The sequence below is a fragment of the Myotis yumanensis genome, unplaced genomic scaffold (genome assembly GCF_028538775.1).
Source record: "Myotis yumanensis isolate MYYU_CA2020_CCGP unplaced genomic scaffold, mMyoYum1.0.hap1 SCAF_1, whole genome shotgun sequence".
NCBI lineage: Eukaryota > Metazoa > Chordata > Mammalia > Chiroptera > Vespertilionidae > Myotis > Myotis yumanensis.
The window spans coordinates 56762452-56782275 of NW_027223752.1; the positions used below are offsets into that span (position 1 = coordinate 56762452).

The 19824-nt window shown below is 39.5% G+C and overlaps 1 protein-coding gene across 6 annotated transcripts in view; it reads left to right on the plus strand.

The window, feature by feature from the left end:
- The first annotated feature begins 1245 nt into the window (after nucleotides 1–1245).
- The window catches only part of SLTM (SAFB like transcription modulator), a 53903-nt gene continuing 35324 nt past the window's right edge, over nucleotides 1246–19824 (plus strand). For 2 of the 6 annotated variants that reach the window (XM_070421789.1, XM_070421826.1), the window contains exons 1-5: nucleotides 1247–1452; nucleotides 2430–2517; nucleotides 14163–14227; nucleotides 18546–18743; nucleotides 19650–19697. In XM_070421789.1, coding sequence (XP_070277890.1) covers nucleotides 1285–1452; nucleotides 2430–2517; nucleotides 14163–14227; nucleotides 18546–18743; nucleotides 19650–19697 — 567 coding nt within the window. In that variant the 5' untranslated portion in view covers nucleotides 1247–1284. Of the gene's footprint in view, nucleotides 1453–2429; nucleotides 2518–14162; nucleotides 14228–18545; nucleotides 18744–19649; nucleotides 19698–19824 lie in introns of all 6 variants that reach the window. The other 4 variants (XM_070421806.1, XM_070421816.1, XM_070421780.1 and 1 more) reach the window with 3 other exon arrangements.

Here is a 19824-nt window from a genome sequence, read left to right on the forward strand (position 1 = left end):
CATGTCTTCCCCTGTGACAGCTGGTGGGGCAATTCACACCAGCCAGCCCTTAATATTCTTAGAACTCGTATAGACCTTTTATGCTTTTTTATTCTTACTAGAGGCTCAGTGCACAAAATTCGTGCACTGAGGGGAGGGTGCCTCAGCCCGGCCTTCGCCCTCACAGTCCGGGAGCCCCGCTATCCATCACCCTACAGAGTGAGGCCCCACCCACGCACCACAGTGCCACCGCCAGGTAGCCTGAGCCTCCCTCTTTGGGGGCGGTTGGTGAGGCCCCTCCCCCCTATTGATCACCCTGCCAGCCGGTGGCCTGGGCCTCCCCCTGCAGGTCCATCATGGGATGATGGCAGGGCCCCCACCAATCCCATCATACCCACCTTGGCTGGCCTGGCGCCAGTGCCTGTCATAGTGTGGTCGTCCAGATGGTCATTCTGCTGTTGGACCCTTCCCTCTATTTGCATATTCCCCTTTTGTTATTATAGATAACCACCCTAGGGTTTCTTTCCAGCCTTTTGGAACTGGGGAACCTAGTTCATCAGTGCACACCAACCACATTTTTTGATTTTTTAGAAAGAGTGCAAGGAGGTGGGGGAGAAGAGAAAGGAGGGGGGGGGGGAACGCATGGATGTGAGAGGACACATGCCTTGGTTAGTTGCCTCCCCCACGGGCCCCTCCCCCACGCGCCCCTGGGCTCCTACGTGCCCTAGACCAGGAATCCAATGCGCCACCTTTGGGTTTCGTCCCCTGGGGGGGACTCTCTGACCACTGATCAACCGGCCAGGGCACATTTTTCCCATTATTCCGCACCGCAGGACTGACTGATAAAGTCTATTTCCCTGGAAGAGCCTGCGCGCGCACACGCCCCGGGGTCGGGGTTGAGCAACGCGCGAACTATCTATGGCGCGCCGAGCCTCACACACTGCTGTTGCTCAAGATTGGAGACGGTGCCGGATGATGGCTAACGCAGCTGCGGGGGAAGCGCGGCGCGGCGGGCGTAGGAGCGGTCGGACGAGCCTGACCTCCCCACACCCGCCAGGGGACGCACCGCCCAGGTGGCCCGGCCGGCTCGGCGCCTCGCGCCAGTGCGCACGCGCGCCCGTCATCCGGGTGCCGGCTGCGGGTGCAGGTTGCGCTGAGGCGGCGGACGGGGCGGAGCCGGCGGCTCATTGTGCACAGCCCTGCGCGGATCCCGCGGCCCCGCGGCCTGGGCCGGGGCTGGTGCCGCTGCCGCTGCCGCCGCCCTGCAGCTCACTTGCTGCCTCGGCAGCGCGCTGCTCTCCCAAGATGGCTGCCGCTGCCGCTACCGGTGCGGTGGCAGCCTCGCCTGCCTCGGGTCAGGCTGAGGGGAAGAAGATCACCGATCTGCGGGTCATCGACCTGAAGTCCGAGCTGAAGCGGCGGAACTTAGACATCACCGGAGTCAAGACGGTGCTCGTCTCCCGACTCAAGCAGGTGAGGCCCGGCGAGGTCCCGGAAGGGGCGCTTAGGCCGCGCTTTGGAGCCCACCTGGCGCCGCAGTCCCCGGCGGTCCGCAGCCGTCCGGGCTCGCGGGGCAGCGCGGTGGGGAGGCCCCGGGCGGCGCCCGCGCCTGCGGGGTGGACGAGGACCCTGCCGCGGCGCCCCCGCCCTCGCGCGCCGGGCAGGGCCTGCGACCTGCCCGGGAGCCGCCCGGGATTCGCCGCCGCCGCCGCCGCCGCCGAGTGCGCCCCTGCCTCCTCCGGGACGTCGTCGCCGGGCTGCGGGGGCTGCGGCCGGCCGGCGGGGCCTCCCAAGGGCGGTCGTGGGGACCCGGGGGGCGCTCGGTCCCCAGCCGAGAGCGATGGTGAGCGCGAGCGTTTCTTGACCTCGGAGGGGACTGGTGACTTTGGTGACATCTGCGAAGTTACCGTTTAATTGAGCCCAACCGTTTCCTCCCCATCTTGGGGGGGGGGGGGGAGTGTGAGGGGGGGATTGATAGTGGAAGTTGATGGGTGGGTGAGAGGAAGGGTTTGTGTTCCGCTGGAACTTCAGTTTTTGCATCAGCTCAAGAACCTGCTTTTTCATCCCGGATCATCTTCCTGGTTTATTTGAAGTGAGCGTTGGAATGGAGGTGGAGGAGAAATAAGTTTCCATGTAGCTATTTACTAACGCAGCAAGCAACTTTTCTGCCATTGAGAACGTTTAGACTTTCGTTCAGTATGATACTAATTTAATTATCTCGACTCGGTGGAATGTAAAACTCCATGTGATTTTTTGATACCTAATGATATTTCCCCCTGAAAGTGCCTCTCAGTCGTGTAGTTTAATTGCTGTGTTTGCAGTCGGTTTATGAAATGACTGGCAATTGTAATGTCTTGAGGCTTGAGGTTTGCTGATTTTTTTTTCGTTTCGTTTTTATAAAATAAGTGTAGGCAGATTGTGTAGCATATTAACTTCTCTTTCTAATGTAGGCTATTGAAGAGGAAGGAGGCGATCCAGATAATATTGAATTAACTGTTTCAACTGATACTGCAAACAAGAAACCAACCAAAGGCAAAGGTTGTTACGAGTTATGAACATATTTTAAAATATATTTTGGTTATATAACTTGCCTCTGCTCTTGTGCCACTTGCCCTGTTTATATAGTGCTACTCTTTGCTATTTCCCTCTGGCACTCTGCCTTCATGGGTCAAGGAAGAAAAGTTACGGTTGCCAGGCTCGGGGTGACTTGTAGCCCTTAAGATTTGGCTGACACTGTCCTGAAAGTGAGACCAGTTCTTTATTGCTTCCTAAAAAAAAATTGCCATGTCAAGTTTCATAATGTCTCTTCCTTTATACTGTGAAGACCTAAAGAATAAAATACAGTTTAATGCATATCTACCTTGCCCCACAATTGGCAGAGTATTGATGGAATTCCTACCAAATCTTTCACCTTGGCTCCTTGCTGTTTTCTCTAGCATATTACAATTCTATAACCTTTATGTTTAGCATTTTGTTTGACTTGGTAAACTTAATTTGCGTTTATGCCATTACATGATACAATCTAATCTTCAGTGAAATTCAAGAAAGATCTCACCAATCATACTAACAAAGTAGGGAAAATCTATGATTAGCTAGCTTTAAAAAAAACTTTTAAATTATAGGGATATCTTAAAGATTTTGACTTTATAGCTTTTGAAGTAGGCCAGAATATATTTCCAGTAATGGTGATTTAGTGAATAGATAAAAGTGGTTTTAAATTAACATTTTGACAATATGAATGGGACTTAGACATTTTTAAAAGGTTCTGGTAAGTGAACTCTTTCACTTGAATACATAATTACAGCTTTTTACCTCCCTCCCACAAGGACAGTGGCAGAGGGTGAACATGATGTGGGTGTCTGGATCCTAGTACCTACCTACAAGTTCCATGCATAGTGTGTCATGGACAGCTGCAGCATTTTAAAAATCTAACTTTATTTACTGCTTTAAGTGATTCAATCTGCCATAAACCAGATTGATTGTAAACAGAGTAAAATGATTGAATGGATATACCTTGAAAAGAAGGAAATATTCAAGTTTGGTTTTATGTAATCTGTGTGGGCATTAGGACCAGGGGAGATCTTGATGCCCTCTCACTATTTGGATCTTCATAGGTTTGCAAGAATCCCCTATTGGTGCCAGAGGAAATTGAAAAGGGCTAAGAAGCATTTTCTGGGTGGCATGGGAATGGCAGAGGCCGAAGTAGAGTTCAAAAGAGTAACAGTTATCTTGAAGATCTGTGCCTTTTAATATAACTCTGACTCCATGTAGCACTTTGAGAGATACACATCTCCGTGCGTTCAGAGAAGCTTGTCTGAGAAGCCAGAGGCTATTACAAAATGAGAAGCATAAAAATTGGGAAATAAGCACGTCAGGAATGAACTAATTTCTTATAGTGATTTTGATTTGTCATTTATGTAGCACATTGTGATAGTGTGACAGATACTATGTATTAATCATAGCCCAAAATTATTTGAGCTGATTATTGATTTTAGTATCTAAAATAAACCTCCTTTGATGTATTCATTCTCAGCTACGTTTAATTTCTCTGGGTAGCCCTTTTTCAGTATCTTACCCTTAGAAATAATTTCAGCAATATGAAATAGATCTAAAATCAATATGTTAATTTTTTTCTTTTATATGGATTATAGGATCCTTGAACTTTATTTTTTCCATAACTCTCTGATGTTAAGGTGTCTTGTGGTCTTGAGTGAAAAGTTGTAACATTCAATCATTGTTGTCTCTGGCAGGCTGCTATTGAGTACTTCCTGAGATTCATTCTGGGACATGTATAATAAATAGCCTTTGTCTCCTTGAATTCCATTTATCGTTGTTCTGAACATCCTATGAATTGCAAAGAGTATAATATAAATCCCAAACTAAGAACCTAGTTTGAGTTAATTTACAATTAAGATGCTTATAAGTAAAACTAGAGGCCTGGTGCACGAAATTTGTGCACTGGGGGGAGGAGTGCTGTTTCTCAGCCTGGCCTGGGCACTCTCGCTCCTTACCTCCCACCTGCTCGCTGCTCCTTACCGCTCGGCTCTCTGCTCCTTAGCACTGCCATGGAGGCGGGAGCTCCCATCACGGCTGCTGCACTTGCCAGTGGTGAGCTGGGCTTCTGGCTGAGCAACACTCTCTCTGGGAGTGCACAGACCACCAGGGGGCAGCTCCTGCATTGGGTGTCTGCCCCTTGTAGGTCAGTGCACATCATAGTGACCGGTCGTTCTGGTCATTCCACCGTAACAGTCGCTTAAGTTTTCATTATATAGATCATTTTCAATTTTAATTAAAGAAGTTTAAAAATAACTGTTAGAAACCAAATTTGAATAGGGAAACTTTTAAATATCAATGATTAATGGATTTTTAAAACCAAGGACTCAAAAAATTAAACATTATTTTAATGTGATGTTGGGTTTTCAGTCTCATTGCCGAATTACTGCATTAAGTTCTTTTTGCCAAATCTCATTTCACTTAGCAATATCTACCTTGAACGTTATCTTGAACGTTATCTTGGTCATACCACTTTTTTTCCCTTCAATTGGGTCTGTTGCCTTTTTTGTAAAGTTGGACATTTTACCACATTATCTGTAAGGGTCTTTTAGTTCTGAAATTTAGTAATTATATATAGCTAAGAGTCAGAAGAAAATTGCTTCCTGTTTAGCTAAATCAGGTATAAGGAAAGGACTGGAAAGCTCATAGGCCCTCAACTAATATAAATATTCTTTAGGATAGATTATTAGGAAGGAAAAAAAGTAAAGAAAGGGATTAATTACTTAGAGTCAGCCATGTAGACGTCAGCAAGACACAAATATTTTGTCAGAAAAAGAAATCTTTTTTTTAAAAATGTTTTTGTTGTTGTTGTTTGTTTTTTAAATATATTTTATTGATTTTTTACAGAGAGGAAGGGAGAGGGATAGAGAGTTAGAAACATCGGTGAGAGAAACATCGATCAGCTGCCTCCTGCACACCTCCTACTGGAAATGTGCCCACAACCAAGGTACATGCCCTTGACCGGAATTGAACCTGGGACCCTTCAGTCCACAGGCCGATGCTCTATTCACTGAACCAAACCGGCTAGGGCGACATCATTTAACTTTTATCAAAAGATTTCTTTTTCTGCCCTAACCGGTTTGGCTCAGTGGATAGAGTGTCGGCCTGTGGACTGAAAGGTCCCAGGTTCGATTCCGGTCAAGGGCATGTACCTTGGTTGCGGGCATATCCCCAGTAGGGGGTGTTCAGGAGGCAGCTGATCGCTGTTTCTCTCTCATCGATGTTTCTACCTCTCTATCCCTCTTCCTTCCTCTCTGTAAAAAAAAATCAATAAAAAAAGTTAAATGATGTTAAGAAAGCAAGAGAGAAGCTTCATGGATCTGAAAAAAGCACTACTTCTTTTAAAAATTTTGTGTTTAGATGATTATGTTTGGACAGATTAGAGGAAATACAATCTGCATTCTTCAATATATTGTAGATTATTTTTAAAATGCAGTTTTATAAACACAAACTTATGAAGTTGATAATGCATTGGGTTCTCATATTTATGACCAACATTATAAAATCTGTTTGCATATATTTAATTTGGCAAACAGTTTGTAATTTTTTTTAAAGTAAGAGTTTATTTGAGCCAAACTGACGACATCTGCCAGGGAGTAAGATCTTAAATGCTCTGGGTCTCCCTTCTGAGTCTTGTATTCTCTTTGCTATGAGCTTTTAATAAGTAACCTAGAAAGCTTCACCAGTGAGATTTACTGTCATATTATTTGGGTGTGTGTTAAGAAAGTGGTTAGACAGGTAGAGCTAACTCACTAGCTTGTTTTAGAGATTATAGATTTAAAGTTTCTTTTGGTTCACCTGACAGTGGCACATCATATTCTTGTGGATTTTTAATCTTTAGAGTCATCTCTATACTTCAGCCAAAGTTATTTTATGTGGTTAATCAGTATATTATTCAAAATTATATATTATGCTGTACTTACTGATGTTGACACTCATTTGCAATACATGCAGGCTTAAAAAAGACTCAAATTGCTATATAAAATCTGAATTTTTTTCCCCTATTAAAAAATATAATTTGGGGTTTTAGGTTTATCTAAACATCTGATGGCTAATTTGTGTGGACAGTACCACAGGCAATGTAATTATAATTACTTACATGTGTACTATGTAAAGCTTTCTAAAATTTATGCCAAATAAGAATATAATCAACCGCATAAAATGCGTTTAATATAATACATTATCATAGTGTACTGTAACACTTGCCTGTTATTGTTTTGTTTTTTAACTGCAGTAAGTTTGGATGTGAAGGGAAATTTAATGAAAACTGTGACAAAGGTCTTTGGGGACAGAATTGTCATATTTTTGGGGTACCACTAGGCCACTGGTTGGCAAACTGCGGCTCGCGAGCCACATGCGGCTCTTTGGCCCCTTGAGTGTGGCTCTTCCACAAAATACCGACTTCTGCGCATGGGCCACGAAGTTTCAATCGCATTGTACATGCGCACCCGCACGTGGTATTTTGTGGAAGAGCCACACTCAAGGGGCCAAAGAGCCGCATGTGGCTCGCGAGCCGCAGTTTGCCGACCACTGACCTAGGCTATAAGCTTTCTGTGAGGATAAGGACATCATCTTTTTATTTACATTAGTCTCTGTAATGAATGATTCAGGGCCATATGATGGACTTCTTAACAACTGCTTTTCAAAATAACTCTTGGCTCTGGCCGGTGTGTCTCAGTTGGTTGGGCATCATTCTGTGCACTGAAGGGTTGCGGTTTCCCGGTCAGGGTACATGCTTGGGTTGTGGGTTCAATCCTTGGCCCATAGGAGGCAAGCCTAAGCAGTTGATTGATCTCTCTCTCTCTGTCTCTCTCTCTCACACACACACACACACACACACACACACACACAAAATCAATAAAAAAAATCTTTAAAAACTCTGTGCTTATGCATAATTGCATATTTCTTTGTGGGAAGCCTGTATACTAGAGATTAATAGTCTTTACTATCCTCTCAACAGCCCTACTGGCTTCTCCTTAAACGTTGTTATGTAAAGTATACTGTTAGGACATGTAAATCATTGCAACATTCTTTTATTCCTCACCAAGTTCTTGTTGTAATGGAAAGCCTCATAATTTGCTGGAATATTGTTCAGCCTCAGAGATTGTGTACCAGTATGTCATTTTTATTTCCCAAAATCAGACCCTTTTACCTCAGCCATTAAAACCGCATTTGCCTTGTGTAGTTGTATATGGTGAATTATATTTATCATCAAGGCACTTTTGTACTTATTAAGCTATTATATCAAATATGGTATATATTAAGGTAGGTAATTTTTTTTGTGGGGGGGTTTTTTTGTTTTTGCTTTTAGGTAAAATTTTTTAGTACTTTAAGACATTGTGCATCTTCCAAGTCAGTCAACTTCTAGGCATTCTGAATTAGGAGTAGAGGATTTCATGAAGACTTTATGTAAAATAAAGTAAAATTGTCCAGGAATTAGAGGATAAAGAAATCATTATCATTAGTTAGTGACATCAGAAATGACTTTAATGAAGAGGCTGAACAATGGCTTAAGGTTTAATTGTGGTCTTTACTGATTTGTTTAATCAACTATACTGTAGTTCTCACATTCTACAATAAGAGAGACTCAGTATTGTGCAATTCCAGGAGTTAGCCTGCTACCCTAGAATAGTAGTTTGCATTATGGTTTTACAGTATTGTTTTCCAGATTATAAAAGTGAAATGTTTTCATTTTTAAAATTAGATAGTATGGAAAAGTACCAAAAAGTGAAAATTGCTCATAATTCACCATTATGAATTTGTTACAATTTTATTGTGTATGTACATGTGCATGTCTTATAGGTTTATGTTTAAGGATCTTTTTTTTTTCCTTTTTAACTAAAATTGGTTCACACCATATATGGTGTTTTGTTAAAGGTAGGTCGAATTTAAATTTTCTCTAGTCTGGGGAATCTGAAACAACTTTCCTCTTATATTCTTCTCATTCTAACTTCTTCAGTTACATAAATCTATTCTACCTTAGAGTCATTTTGTTATCGGAGAAAATGAGCTATCCTTTACGAGCAGGGGGAAGGCCAAATATTATGGGCATGCCATTTGTACAGCTTTGCCATGAAGCTGCAGTTTAGATGCATGCCTGTAATTTTTGGACTTCCCCTGCTCCTTTCCTGTTAATTAATAATGGTATCATTTGAGTTTTTAAAAATATAGATACCAGACTCCTGCTCCCCAGATTTTTTATTTTAGTTGCTCTGTTGTTTTCTAAAAGTTTTCCACGTGATTCTCATGCAGCTAGAGTTAAGAACCACTGACTCCAGACTAGAGCTTGAAATTCAGCATCATTTTCATTCATATCTGCCTGGAAGTTTGCAAATTATTTTATATGCTTTACAATTTTCAAAAACTTTTCACATTGCTTTATTTGATTCTTGCAATAGTGCTGTTAAGCAGTAATATTTCCTTTTTATTGACAAGAATAGAAAGTACAATTTTTGCTGCCTTTTAAAATATCCTGTGTGCTCATGCGCACATGTTATGTATTGTGTATGTGTGTGTTTAGTTATCTTTAGATGACAAAATTAGACATTTTTAAAAATACACTTTTGGTGTTTTCAGATTTATTATGTTGAGTGTGAATTATCTGTAGATTCAAAAATAATAATGAAATGACCTATTTGGATGAATGCTATGTTTAAGACGATGTACAATGCCTTTTAGAAAAATCATTTCATTAGTAAAATATTGGTTTAATAAAAGAGGCAAAAACACACATGTAAACAGTTAACATAAGGCACAGTCTATGATTATTTTAAGATACTGCATGCAGTTGGGGAGAGGTTGTTCCTGGAAATACTAAATGTTATTCAGTTTGGCTTAAACTCTAAATCTTCTCCCACTTCTCCAACAGGGATTTAATGACTAAATATTTTCTATATTTCATAGTTTCTGTAACTGTTTAAGGGGAAAAGTTACTCAAGCCATGGGTTTTTGGCAAAAATTTTATTAAGTGGATTTTTTTCTTTTTGTTTTGGAGTTATTTCTGAACTTGCAAAGAAAAATGACAAGCTTTGTAAGGACCAATTTGCCTTTGGAGGAGAAAACCAATTTATAATACAGAATCCTTTTTTCATAATTCTGAAATACAAAAGCTCTGGAAACTGCAAGTTTTATATTAAGATTGGTGGCAAAAGTGAGGCTATTTATAGTCTTGACTTATCCCATTTGGTGTGAATATGGATATATTTTATTGCACAAATATTTCTGTGATTGAGAAACACTTTCAGAAACCACTGGGAAGTTTAAATAAGTAAGGATTGTACTCTTTTAAAACCTGAAAATTCTTTATTCTGAAACATGTCTAGCCCCAGCAGTTTCTTTAAGGATTTGTGGACTTATACAAATGTATGTTGCATAAATGAGACGTTTCTAGTGTCATTCTCCTTTGATGTATATACATTTTTATTTTGCCACCTTATTTTAGATTCTAGAACCACACAAAGAACATTGCAGTGTATTATATGTAATTTCAAAATAGCTGTATGTTACTGCTTTAACAAGGTGTGATAAGTTCATTTGCTTCCTTTTTTTTTTCTTGGTATATCTTGATTGCTCAATTTTGTTTTCTAGTTTTGTTCCTCGTGCCTTAAAGTTAGGCTTCAGCCTACATGAAACTTTCAGTCAGCTCCCTCATCCGGTCATGCTACTGTCCTTTGGACCAGTTCACATTTTTGTGGCACATGACAGATTCCTTGAAGGACAAAAGATTATTTGGTTACGTTGCCATAGGAGCTTTGATAGTGTAAGCTTTGATGGGAGATAGGGATAAAAGTCGTTATTCACTATACACAAATGTTCCTAACATGGTATTGCTTGTTGGAATTTAAGGGGGACGTGGGCTTTCTTTTCAGTTCTTTTCTGTGACATGGTAAGAGAAAGGACTCTAGAGATGTACTTCGTACAGTCCTTACTGACAGGAGGGGTTTGCACACCACACTGGTTTGACTGGCATGTCACCTCTTTGTTCTATTGAGGTCTGAACTCAAATCCAGATCTTGTTTGCTACTAGCATCCAACCTAGGCCTTCACTCCATTACCAGTCAGGAGATACAGAATGCTTAAGTATGTGCTCATTATACAGCATCGTGCTGGGTTTTGGTTTGGATGGTGAATGTTGTAGCTTTTTAAAATATGAGTTATATTTTATGGGGGAGAAGACTGCTACTTTTTCATAAAGGAAGTAATTACAATATAGTTTCTAACTCAACATGTGTAAAACAAGCCCACAGTTATAGATTTATGAAAGCAGTCACAACTAGAGGGTAAAATTGCAATTTTTTAAAACACTATGTACCCTTACAGTAGGTTCATTGTACCTATCAGGTTATAGCCACAGTCTCATCACTGTATGCGTGAAAATCTTGTCCTCGTGGCTTTTATGTTTGCAAGCTGACGACACGTTAGATGTCCAATGCATTCCTGTGGTTCAGCTGTTGAAACGTAAGGGCTATGAAGTTGGACCCTTTCGTGTACCTCCGCCTCTTATTGCCTGTTTGTCACGGGGCAAGTTAGTAATCTCAGTGAGTCTTGCATTTAAAAATTTTCTGGATGTGGCTTATGGAACCTCTGTGTAACTAAAAGATAATATTTTAACAACTGGCATACTGTAGTTCAGGGGTCCTTAAACTACGGCCGCGGGCCACATGCAATTACAAATATTGTATTTGTTCCCGTTTTGTTTTTTTACTTCAAAATAAGATATGTGCAGTGTGCATAGGAATTTGTTCATAGTTGTTTTTTAAACTATAGTCCAGCCCTCCAACGGTCTGAGGGACAGTGAACTGGCCCCCTGTTTAAAAAGTTTGAGGACCCCTGAGTGTAGTTACTCGAAGATCTAATGTTTTGTAGGTTAGGTTTATTTATTTATTTTTAAATATATTTTTATTGATTTCAGAGAGGAAGGGAGAGGGAGACAGAAACATCAATGATGAGAGAGAATCATTGATTGGCTGCCTCCTGCAATGACCTCTACTGAGGATGGAGCCCCCAGCTAGGGCATGTGCCCTTGACTGGAATTGAACCTGGGATCCTTCAGTCCACATGCCAACGCTCTATCGACTGAGCCAAACTGGCTAGGGCTTGAGGGCTAGGTTTAAATCAGAGCACTGCCTTTACTAGTTTTGTAATCTCATTAACTTTTTACATTAGTTGCCTCTTTTGTAAAATTGGGATATAGTTTCAGAGTAGTTTTGAGGATAAAATAATGTGTATATAGCATTTATCCTAGTGCCTAGATTGAGGATGCCACGTTAAGCAGAGGTAGTGACTGCTGCTTGTGTTTTTGTTGTAGCATAATTTGATTTTCCTTTAAGTAAACTAAAGCAAGTGAAATTCACCATGGAGTGTGCATCATATACTAGTGTGCAGTTTGTCTTGCTGAGAGCTGCCATTTCAAAGATAATATCTTTAAATTGAGTTAATTAACCACTCCCTACTAGAATAATGTCTTTTAAGTAGGTCATAGTAAGATGTAGTGGAAGGAATTTAGGACTGGAAATGAGAAGCCTTGGCTCCCAGTGCTGAGAATGCCATTTATTAGCTTTGGGCAAGCTACTTAACCTCTCAGGCTCATTTTCTCTTTTGTATAATTGTGAATACCTGCCCTTGTACCATAGGGTGCTTAGAAAAATAAAATTTTTTAAATATATGTTTTTATTGATTTTAGAGAGGGAGAGAGAGATAGAACCATCAATGATGAGAGAGAAACATCAATTGGCCGCCTCCTGCACGCCCCCTACTGGGGATTGAGCCTGCAACTCAGGCATGTGCCCTTGACCGTAATCGAACCTGAGACCCTTCAGTCCACAGGCCGATGCTCTATCCACTGAGCCAAACCAGCTAGGGCTCAATTGAACTTTTTTTAAGTGCTATGCAAATTGTAAAGTAGTTTACAATTGTAAGGAGTAAATAGTATTTGCAAATGATCTGAAGGAGTGCCCCCCAAAGCCCTACTCTATAGATTATTTGGTGGTGTGTGTTGGGGTTTGAGCCGGTAGAGAAAGGCTCCTATATTATTTTTTTTTTTTTGAAGTACAATTTCCATTTATTTTTCCCCCAGAGAACTTTTCTTAACTCTTCCTATATTATTAAAAAGCTTATTTCTTCTACAAGATAACATCTTTAAGGTTTTTTATTTGGAACTTCCTCTCTCTAAATGTGATGGGATTTAATGCACTCTTTCTCTCCTGATACTGTTTTTCTCTTTTGTTTTCGGGGAAGGAACATCTTTATTTAATTTTAAAAATAGATTAATAAAGACTTTCTGATGAATAGGCTTTCTTAGTCATTACCCTTGTAGTAATTTCTAATTTATATTTTTCCTAAACTACAAACATCAGCATTCCAAATAGGAATGGAACACTGAGCTCCACACTTTCTCTTTCCATTCACACAAGTCCTCAGGGGCAGGGACAAGCCCTCTTTTACCTCTGAGGGTAAAAGAAAAATCCGCACTTTTAATCTTGTTCATATACCTGGAAGGACCTGTACCTTGTTTCCCTTTTTATCATTCATTCGAATTGGGAGCAGATGGAAGATGCGGGCTGGTATCCTGATTTTTTAAAATAGTTACCTCACAGCTAAACTGGCTACAACTGGGGTCACAGACACTTGGAAATAGGTACATGGCAGTTCCTGTTTTAGGCAAAGGGGAAAGTTGACTAGTTGGCCTCAGGAAAGAATAGTCATTCACATTTCAAAATAAATGAATTAAAAAAAATTTTTTTAATGCTGAGGTCCCAGCCGCTGTGTTTTTAACAGTATTTCTTCTTCATTATGGGTTATTAAGTAGGTTTTGTGGACTAATATGAAAACAAACTTTTAGCATTGGCTCTGTGAGAAACTTTTCGTTTGCTTTTTGGTGTGGAGAACATTTTCTAGTTTCCACCACCAGCTTAAACTTTTGAAGATGAGGGCTGCGTTGGAAGGCCTGTAGTCTCTCTCGAAGCTATTAACAGTTATCATTCTGAAGTAATTTCTACTTGCCTAACCAGTTAAATTGGTCATTACGTTAAATGCTCAGCACTATTTATATGTAGGCCTTTGGAGAACTACAAAATCAGTCTAAGGGCAGTCACTGTACTTAAGGAATTTCTTCTGTAATGGTGAAGCAAGATGTACTTGAGAGTATAAGGTAATTAATAAATAATCAACTGATGGATTGTAGGTGTAGATTAAGTTTGAGAATTTTATTTCAGAGAAAGCTTATTGAAGAAGAGAACGTAGGGAAGGCTTTGCTGGGGGATATGAGTCAGGCATCTGGTTATATCTGCAGTTAGTAGAGTATTATTAAAAGGTTCTGCTGCTTCTGGGAGAATTGAAGCTAGAGAATTAGAGTGGTGTAAAGAAAAATGTATCAGATATATCAAGTCAGTTAAGATGATGGGTTCAAATGAAGGATTAATTATTTGCACAGTTTATTTTAGTGAAACAGCCTGTCATTGTTAAAGCTTTTTTTGTTTGGGCAGCTTTGAGCAGATGGTTTAGAAGCAATCGGCATTGGCTTAGTCAGATGATTGGGAGTAGAGTAGTACTGTGGGGTAAACATCTCTGGATGATTTTTACTCTTAAAGTAATAAAGTATTGGTTGTTAGCCCATTTTCCTTCTTTCGCAGGTAAAAAACAGGAAGCAGATGAGTTGAGTGGAGATGCTTCTGTGGAAGATGAAGCTTTTGTCAAGGTAAAGTGTTAATTACTCAGGTTAAGATGTTTATTTCGAGCCTAGCATGTTGCATGATGACCTCATGCATTTTACTTAACGAAACTGAAGTATGTAGGTCAAATATAGAGACTTATGTAATCTTGTCAATCTCATTAATTCTCATAGTTGAAAAATATAATAAATAATGTTATCTTTAGTTAAATGAGAGTAAAGCTAAAAATAATGCCTGTCTGAGTTTTTAAGTAGAAATCTGAGGCAAAGGGGCCAGAGGAACAGTTATAGGACAATTGATATGTTTGTTCCTGGACAAGGTACTACAATGAAGGATATTGATCATTTATTTTACTTTATTTTTTTAAAAATATATTTTATTGATTTTTTACAGAGAGGAAGGGAGAGGGATAGAGAGTTAGAAACATCAGTGAGAGAGAAACATCGATCAGCTGCCTCCTGCACACTCCCCACTGGGGATGTGCCCACAACCAAGGTACATGCCCTTGACTGGAATCGAACCCGGGACCCTTGAGTCCACAGGCCGATGCTCTATCCACTGAGCCAAACCGGTTAGGGCTATTTTACTTTATTTTTATCTATTTTTTTTATTGATTTCAGAGAGGAAGAGAGAGGGAGAGAGAGAAACAGCAATGATGAGAATCATTGATTGGTTGCCTCCTGCACACCCCCTTCTAGGGATCAAGCCCGCACCCTGAGCAAGTACCTTTGACCAGAATTGAACCTGGGACCCTTCAGTCCGCAGGCCAATGCTCTATCCATAGAGCCAAACCAGCTAGGACTTTTTTTTTCTTCTTTAAATATGTTTTTATTGATTTTAGAGAGAGGGGAAGGGAAGCGGGAGAGAGAGAGAGAGAAACACTAATGTGAGAGAGAAACATTGATTGGTTGCCTCCTGTATGCACTTTTGGGATTGAACTCAAAACCTGGGTATGTGCCATGACCAGAATTGAAGCAGTGACCTTTCAGTGCACTGGTTGATGCTCAACCAAATGAGCCATACTGGCCAGGGTGATAATTTATTTCTCTTTTTTAATCCTCACCTGAGGACACGCTTTTATTGAGTTGAGAGAAAGAGAAACATTGATGTGAGAGTGAGACATTGATTGGTTGCCTCCAGCACTTGCCCAGATTGGGGATCGAACCTGCAGCCTGGGTGTGTACCATGATCAGGAATCGAACCTGTGGCCTTTCTATGTACGAGTCGGTGCTCCAACCAAGCCTACTGCCAGGACAATAATTTATTTTTAATTTGCCTGTTGCATTTAGCTTTTATATAATATACAGAACCTAGATTAATGTAGTTCTTAAAATAGAAAATTTCTGTCGTGTTGCTACTTTGTAAACACTTGGAGTGCGGGTGAATTTCCCGCCAAAATATAAGATGGCTCTGTCTTTTGGTTTTGTTCCATCCACCAAAAGGGTGGATTACAAACAAATATTTGGTAATACGCAGTTACAATCGGCCCGAGTTTACACGTTTCCCGCACTCCACCGCAAATCTATATGAACCGAGTTAAAGACGGCTCCCGCGGAGTATGCGCAATTCACGCGAGCCGACTTAACTCGTTTCCCGCACTCCAAGTGTAAAGATAAAATTAAGAAATTTGTTTTGTGCTTTAAAGATAAATAAGACAGGTCTTTTGGTTAAAAAAGAACTTATTTGAAATAGACCAGCCAGAAAAATAATGTATGTAATTTTAATCGGCCAGTTCTATATACCAAGTATTTTTTAATTGTAGTTAAGGTTTTGTTTTCAGTTGACTGAAACATGATCTGATACATACTGATCATTAGGTCCTAAGTAGTGTGGCATTAGCAGGAATTATTTACTGAGCATAGTTCCTCTTAAATTGTATACATTCACATCCCCATACATTTTGTCTTCTGTGTAGAGTTAGTCCATATTGTCATAACATCTCCGAATGGCTGTGTGCTCCACCATGAAGAAAGCTTATGTCCATTCACCTGCCCATCTCCTATCTAGTTCTCTCCCTTTCCCATGTTACACACAGACCACACACCTCACACTTTGTACCTTGCACTTTTAAGGGCAGTCACAGAAAGAAAAAATTGTTTGGTTGAAGAGTTAACCCTGAAATTAGATTATCTTAGGCAATATTTGCTCAGGGATCCATTAAAATTGAAGATCAAGTGCCTGTAATTAGCTTTTCTTTGAGCCCTTAAGACAGCGGTTCTCAACCTGTGGGTCGCGACCCCTTTGGGGGTCGAACGACCCTTTCACAGAAGTCGCCTAAGACCATTGGAAAACACATAATATAATTACATATTGTTTTTGTGATTAATCACTATGCTTTAATTATGTTCAATTTGTAACAATGAAAATACATCCTGTATATCAGATATTTACATTACAATTCATAACAGTAGTAAAATTACAGTTATGAAGTAGCAACGAAAATAATTTTATGATTGGGGGTCACCACAACATGAGGAATTGTATTAAAAGGTCGCAGCATTAGGAAGGTTGAGAACCACTACCTTAAGAGCTCTTCAGTGTCTCTATTGTTTTCATTGTGGTATGTCTTCCTTTAGGTTTGTCCCTTTGTTCTTATCTTCTCAGGTTGTCTTCACTAGTGAGTATATGCTTAAGCAAAAAGTATCCGTAAGCTGAAAGAACATTGTGACTGAGTAAAAAATCTTTTAATTTTCAAATGTCCAACTTTTAGTTCTTCAGTTCATAGATATTTTTTTTTCCATAGATATTTTATAGTCATTTGAAATGTTGCAAGGAGATACATACTTCTATTCAGCATAACAGTATTGTTTCTAATATGTGCTGCAAAGGATGCCTTTGTGTTTTTATTAAATGAACCTGGTTATAATGTCAGAACAAAAGAGCTTTTTAAAATACATACATATATATATATATATATATATATATATATATATATATATATCTTTATTGATTTCACAGAGGAAGGGAGAGGGAAAGAAAGAAACATTAATGATGAGAGAGAATCATTGATTGGCTGCCTCCTACTGGGGATGTAGCCTATAACCCAGGCCTGTGCCCTTGACCGGAATCGAACCCAGGACCTTTCAGTCTACAGTCTAATGCTCTATCCACTGAGCCAAACCAGCTAGGGCCAAAAGAGCTTTTTTTTAAAAAAAACCAACAACAAACCCAATCCTATTTAAATATATGTTCAGTTTCTTTTTTATATTTCCTTTTCACTTTGAAAGTATCAGAATATATGATGTATTTGATAGAAATTAAGGCACTTTAGAATAGATGATGTTCCCTCAGTGACTCACCTTGCTTTTTGCTTATTTGCACTTATTTTTATATTGTCATATAAAAATTTGACAATTTGTTTTCAGTCCCCAGTGTTCCTCCACTCATATGTGACGCGAGGTTGGTCAATCCCTGGCCTGGAAATTCCCTGCTCCCCAAGAACTCCACATGCCCAAACAATCATATTTCTTGTTTTTGCCTGTCTCCCCCCCCCCCCCCCCCCCCTTAGAAATTTCTATACCCTCACTGCAGTTCAGTTATGAATGAGCTGAAAATGGCCCTGCCATTTTCTTCTTTAACCCAGAAACCTTTTCTTAAATCTGCTAGGTTTACTGTAAGAATAGGAAAGGAAGAAGGAATGTTCACTGCTTTCAACTCTTTTTCTGAAGTTAAAGAGGAAACTAAACAGATGGCGGCTTTTCTTTGTTTGCACTGAAGTATCCTGTACCTATAAACTTTGAAAGACAAATAGACATAGCCTCAGAGATAATCCCAGCCAATGTTCCCCTGTCTAATTAGCTTTGTGGCTTAGTGATAGATTTCAAGACATATACATTTAAATTAATCATTTGAATATTTTTCAAGAACAGACATTTGTATAACAGTTGCGATTCCTTATTATTAATTAGAAATAAACATTAGCAATAATATATGACTTCCAGGGTCTTTGAAGTTAAACTAAACTATGGCACCTAGAGAAATCAAGTCATTTCTTTGAAGCCTTATTTTCTCGGAGAGCCCTAGGATGTGAGTTGGTAAATATTAAGTAACTGGAATTTGAGAGCATCTCTAATAGCAATCCAGTTTATGTGTAGTTCCGTATGAGAGATTTGGGAACTCAAAATGCGATTTAATGACTTTGGTATTAGACTCCCCCCCCCCCCCCTCCAATTTTTAAAGACATAGTTTAATGTATAAGGTAAAATGACTGAACTTTTACTTTGGAAATAAAGTCAACATATGGTAAAATTTAAAACATGTAGAGATATAAATTACCAAAAACATTTGGTGGCTAGCCTACACTACTTTGCCTGTAGTTGTACCAAATTTTCTTACCATTAAAAGGACTGTGAATTGGAGAATCAAGAGGCACATGAACAAGATGGAAATGATGAACTAAAGGACTCTGAAGAGTTTGGTGAAAATGAAGAGGAGACTGTGCGTTTAAAGGAGTTACTTTCCATAGAAGAAAACAAGAGAACTCGTGAATTAATAGAGGCAGAAGCAATTGAAGATATTGAGAAAGAGGACATCGAAAGTCAGGTCTTTAGCCAGTTTTTTTAAAACATGACTCAGCCGAATTAAGTACTAAATAAGTTTTTTTTTCTAGTTCAATGTGGAAATCCCAGAATTTTCAAAAAATATATTTTTAAAGTTATTTATAAATATCCCAGAATCCTGCTGCCTTAAAAGACCTTTTTAATTTTACTTTATTTTCCACACATGTATATATTTTACTTAGTAATTATTTATTCTATATAGTGTTCTAAATAATTGCTATTTATTCTATATAATATTTCCACATAAGGACTTCATAATCTGTGTTTTATACCATAATTTATTAAACTGCTTTCTATGTGTCTAATAGCCACTCCCTTAACTTGGGACATGTAAGTTGTTTTTTACCCCACTATGAATGAGTGTACCAATTTCGCTCTGACTTTGCCACCATTACCTGGTGATCATTTTTTTGTTGTTACTCTAGCAGATATAAAATATTAATTTGCATTTCCTTGGGTACTATCAAGGGTGGGGAGGTTACTTATAAATGTATAATTTAAAAGCATATAATTTTAAAAATCTTTTTCTTGAATGAAACAGACCGTTTGTTTCACTTTGAAGTGTGCTAGTGCTAGTGGTATGTCTTAAGTAAATCAGTGGATTAGTGAGTCAGTGCTGTTAGTGCTTAGTCACGCTTAAAACACTGATGTTCTACGTCACCTAATAAATGCAGGCCTCAAGAAAGAGATTTTTCTAATTCTCTGCCAGTGTGATTGTCTTTATTTTAGCATAAAGGATGTTGTCTGAATTGTGAAGCATTGACTTTGCATCCACGGTATCATAGACATTGTGAGGAAATAAGACTAGTGATAATTGGGTATAGCATAAAAGCATTCTCATGTTACCCAGATACCTTGTAAAGCAGCTATTGTATACCCTTTTACTTAGGAAATGGAAGCTCAAGAAGGTGAAGATGATACCTTCCTAACAGCCCAAGTAAGTTTACGTCTAGTCCTATGAATTTGATATTGTGGGTGGAAGGGCTTGGAAGGAATCTTAGTTTGACTTTGTAATTCTCTACCTCATAAAACTGCCTTAAATTTAATATTAAGTTATTTATATG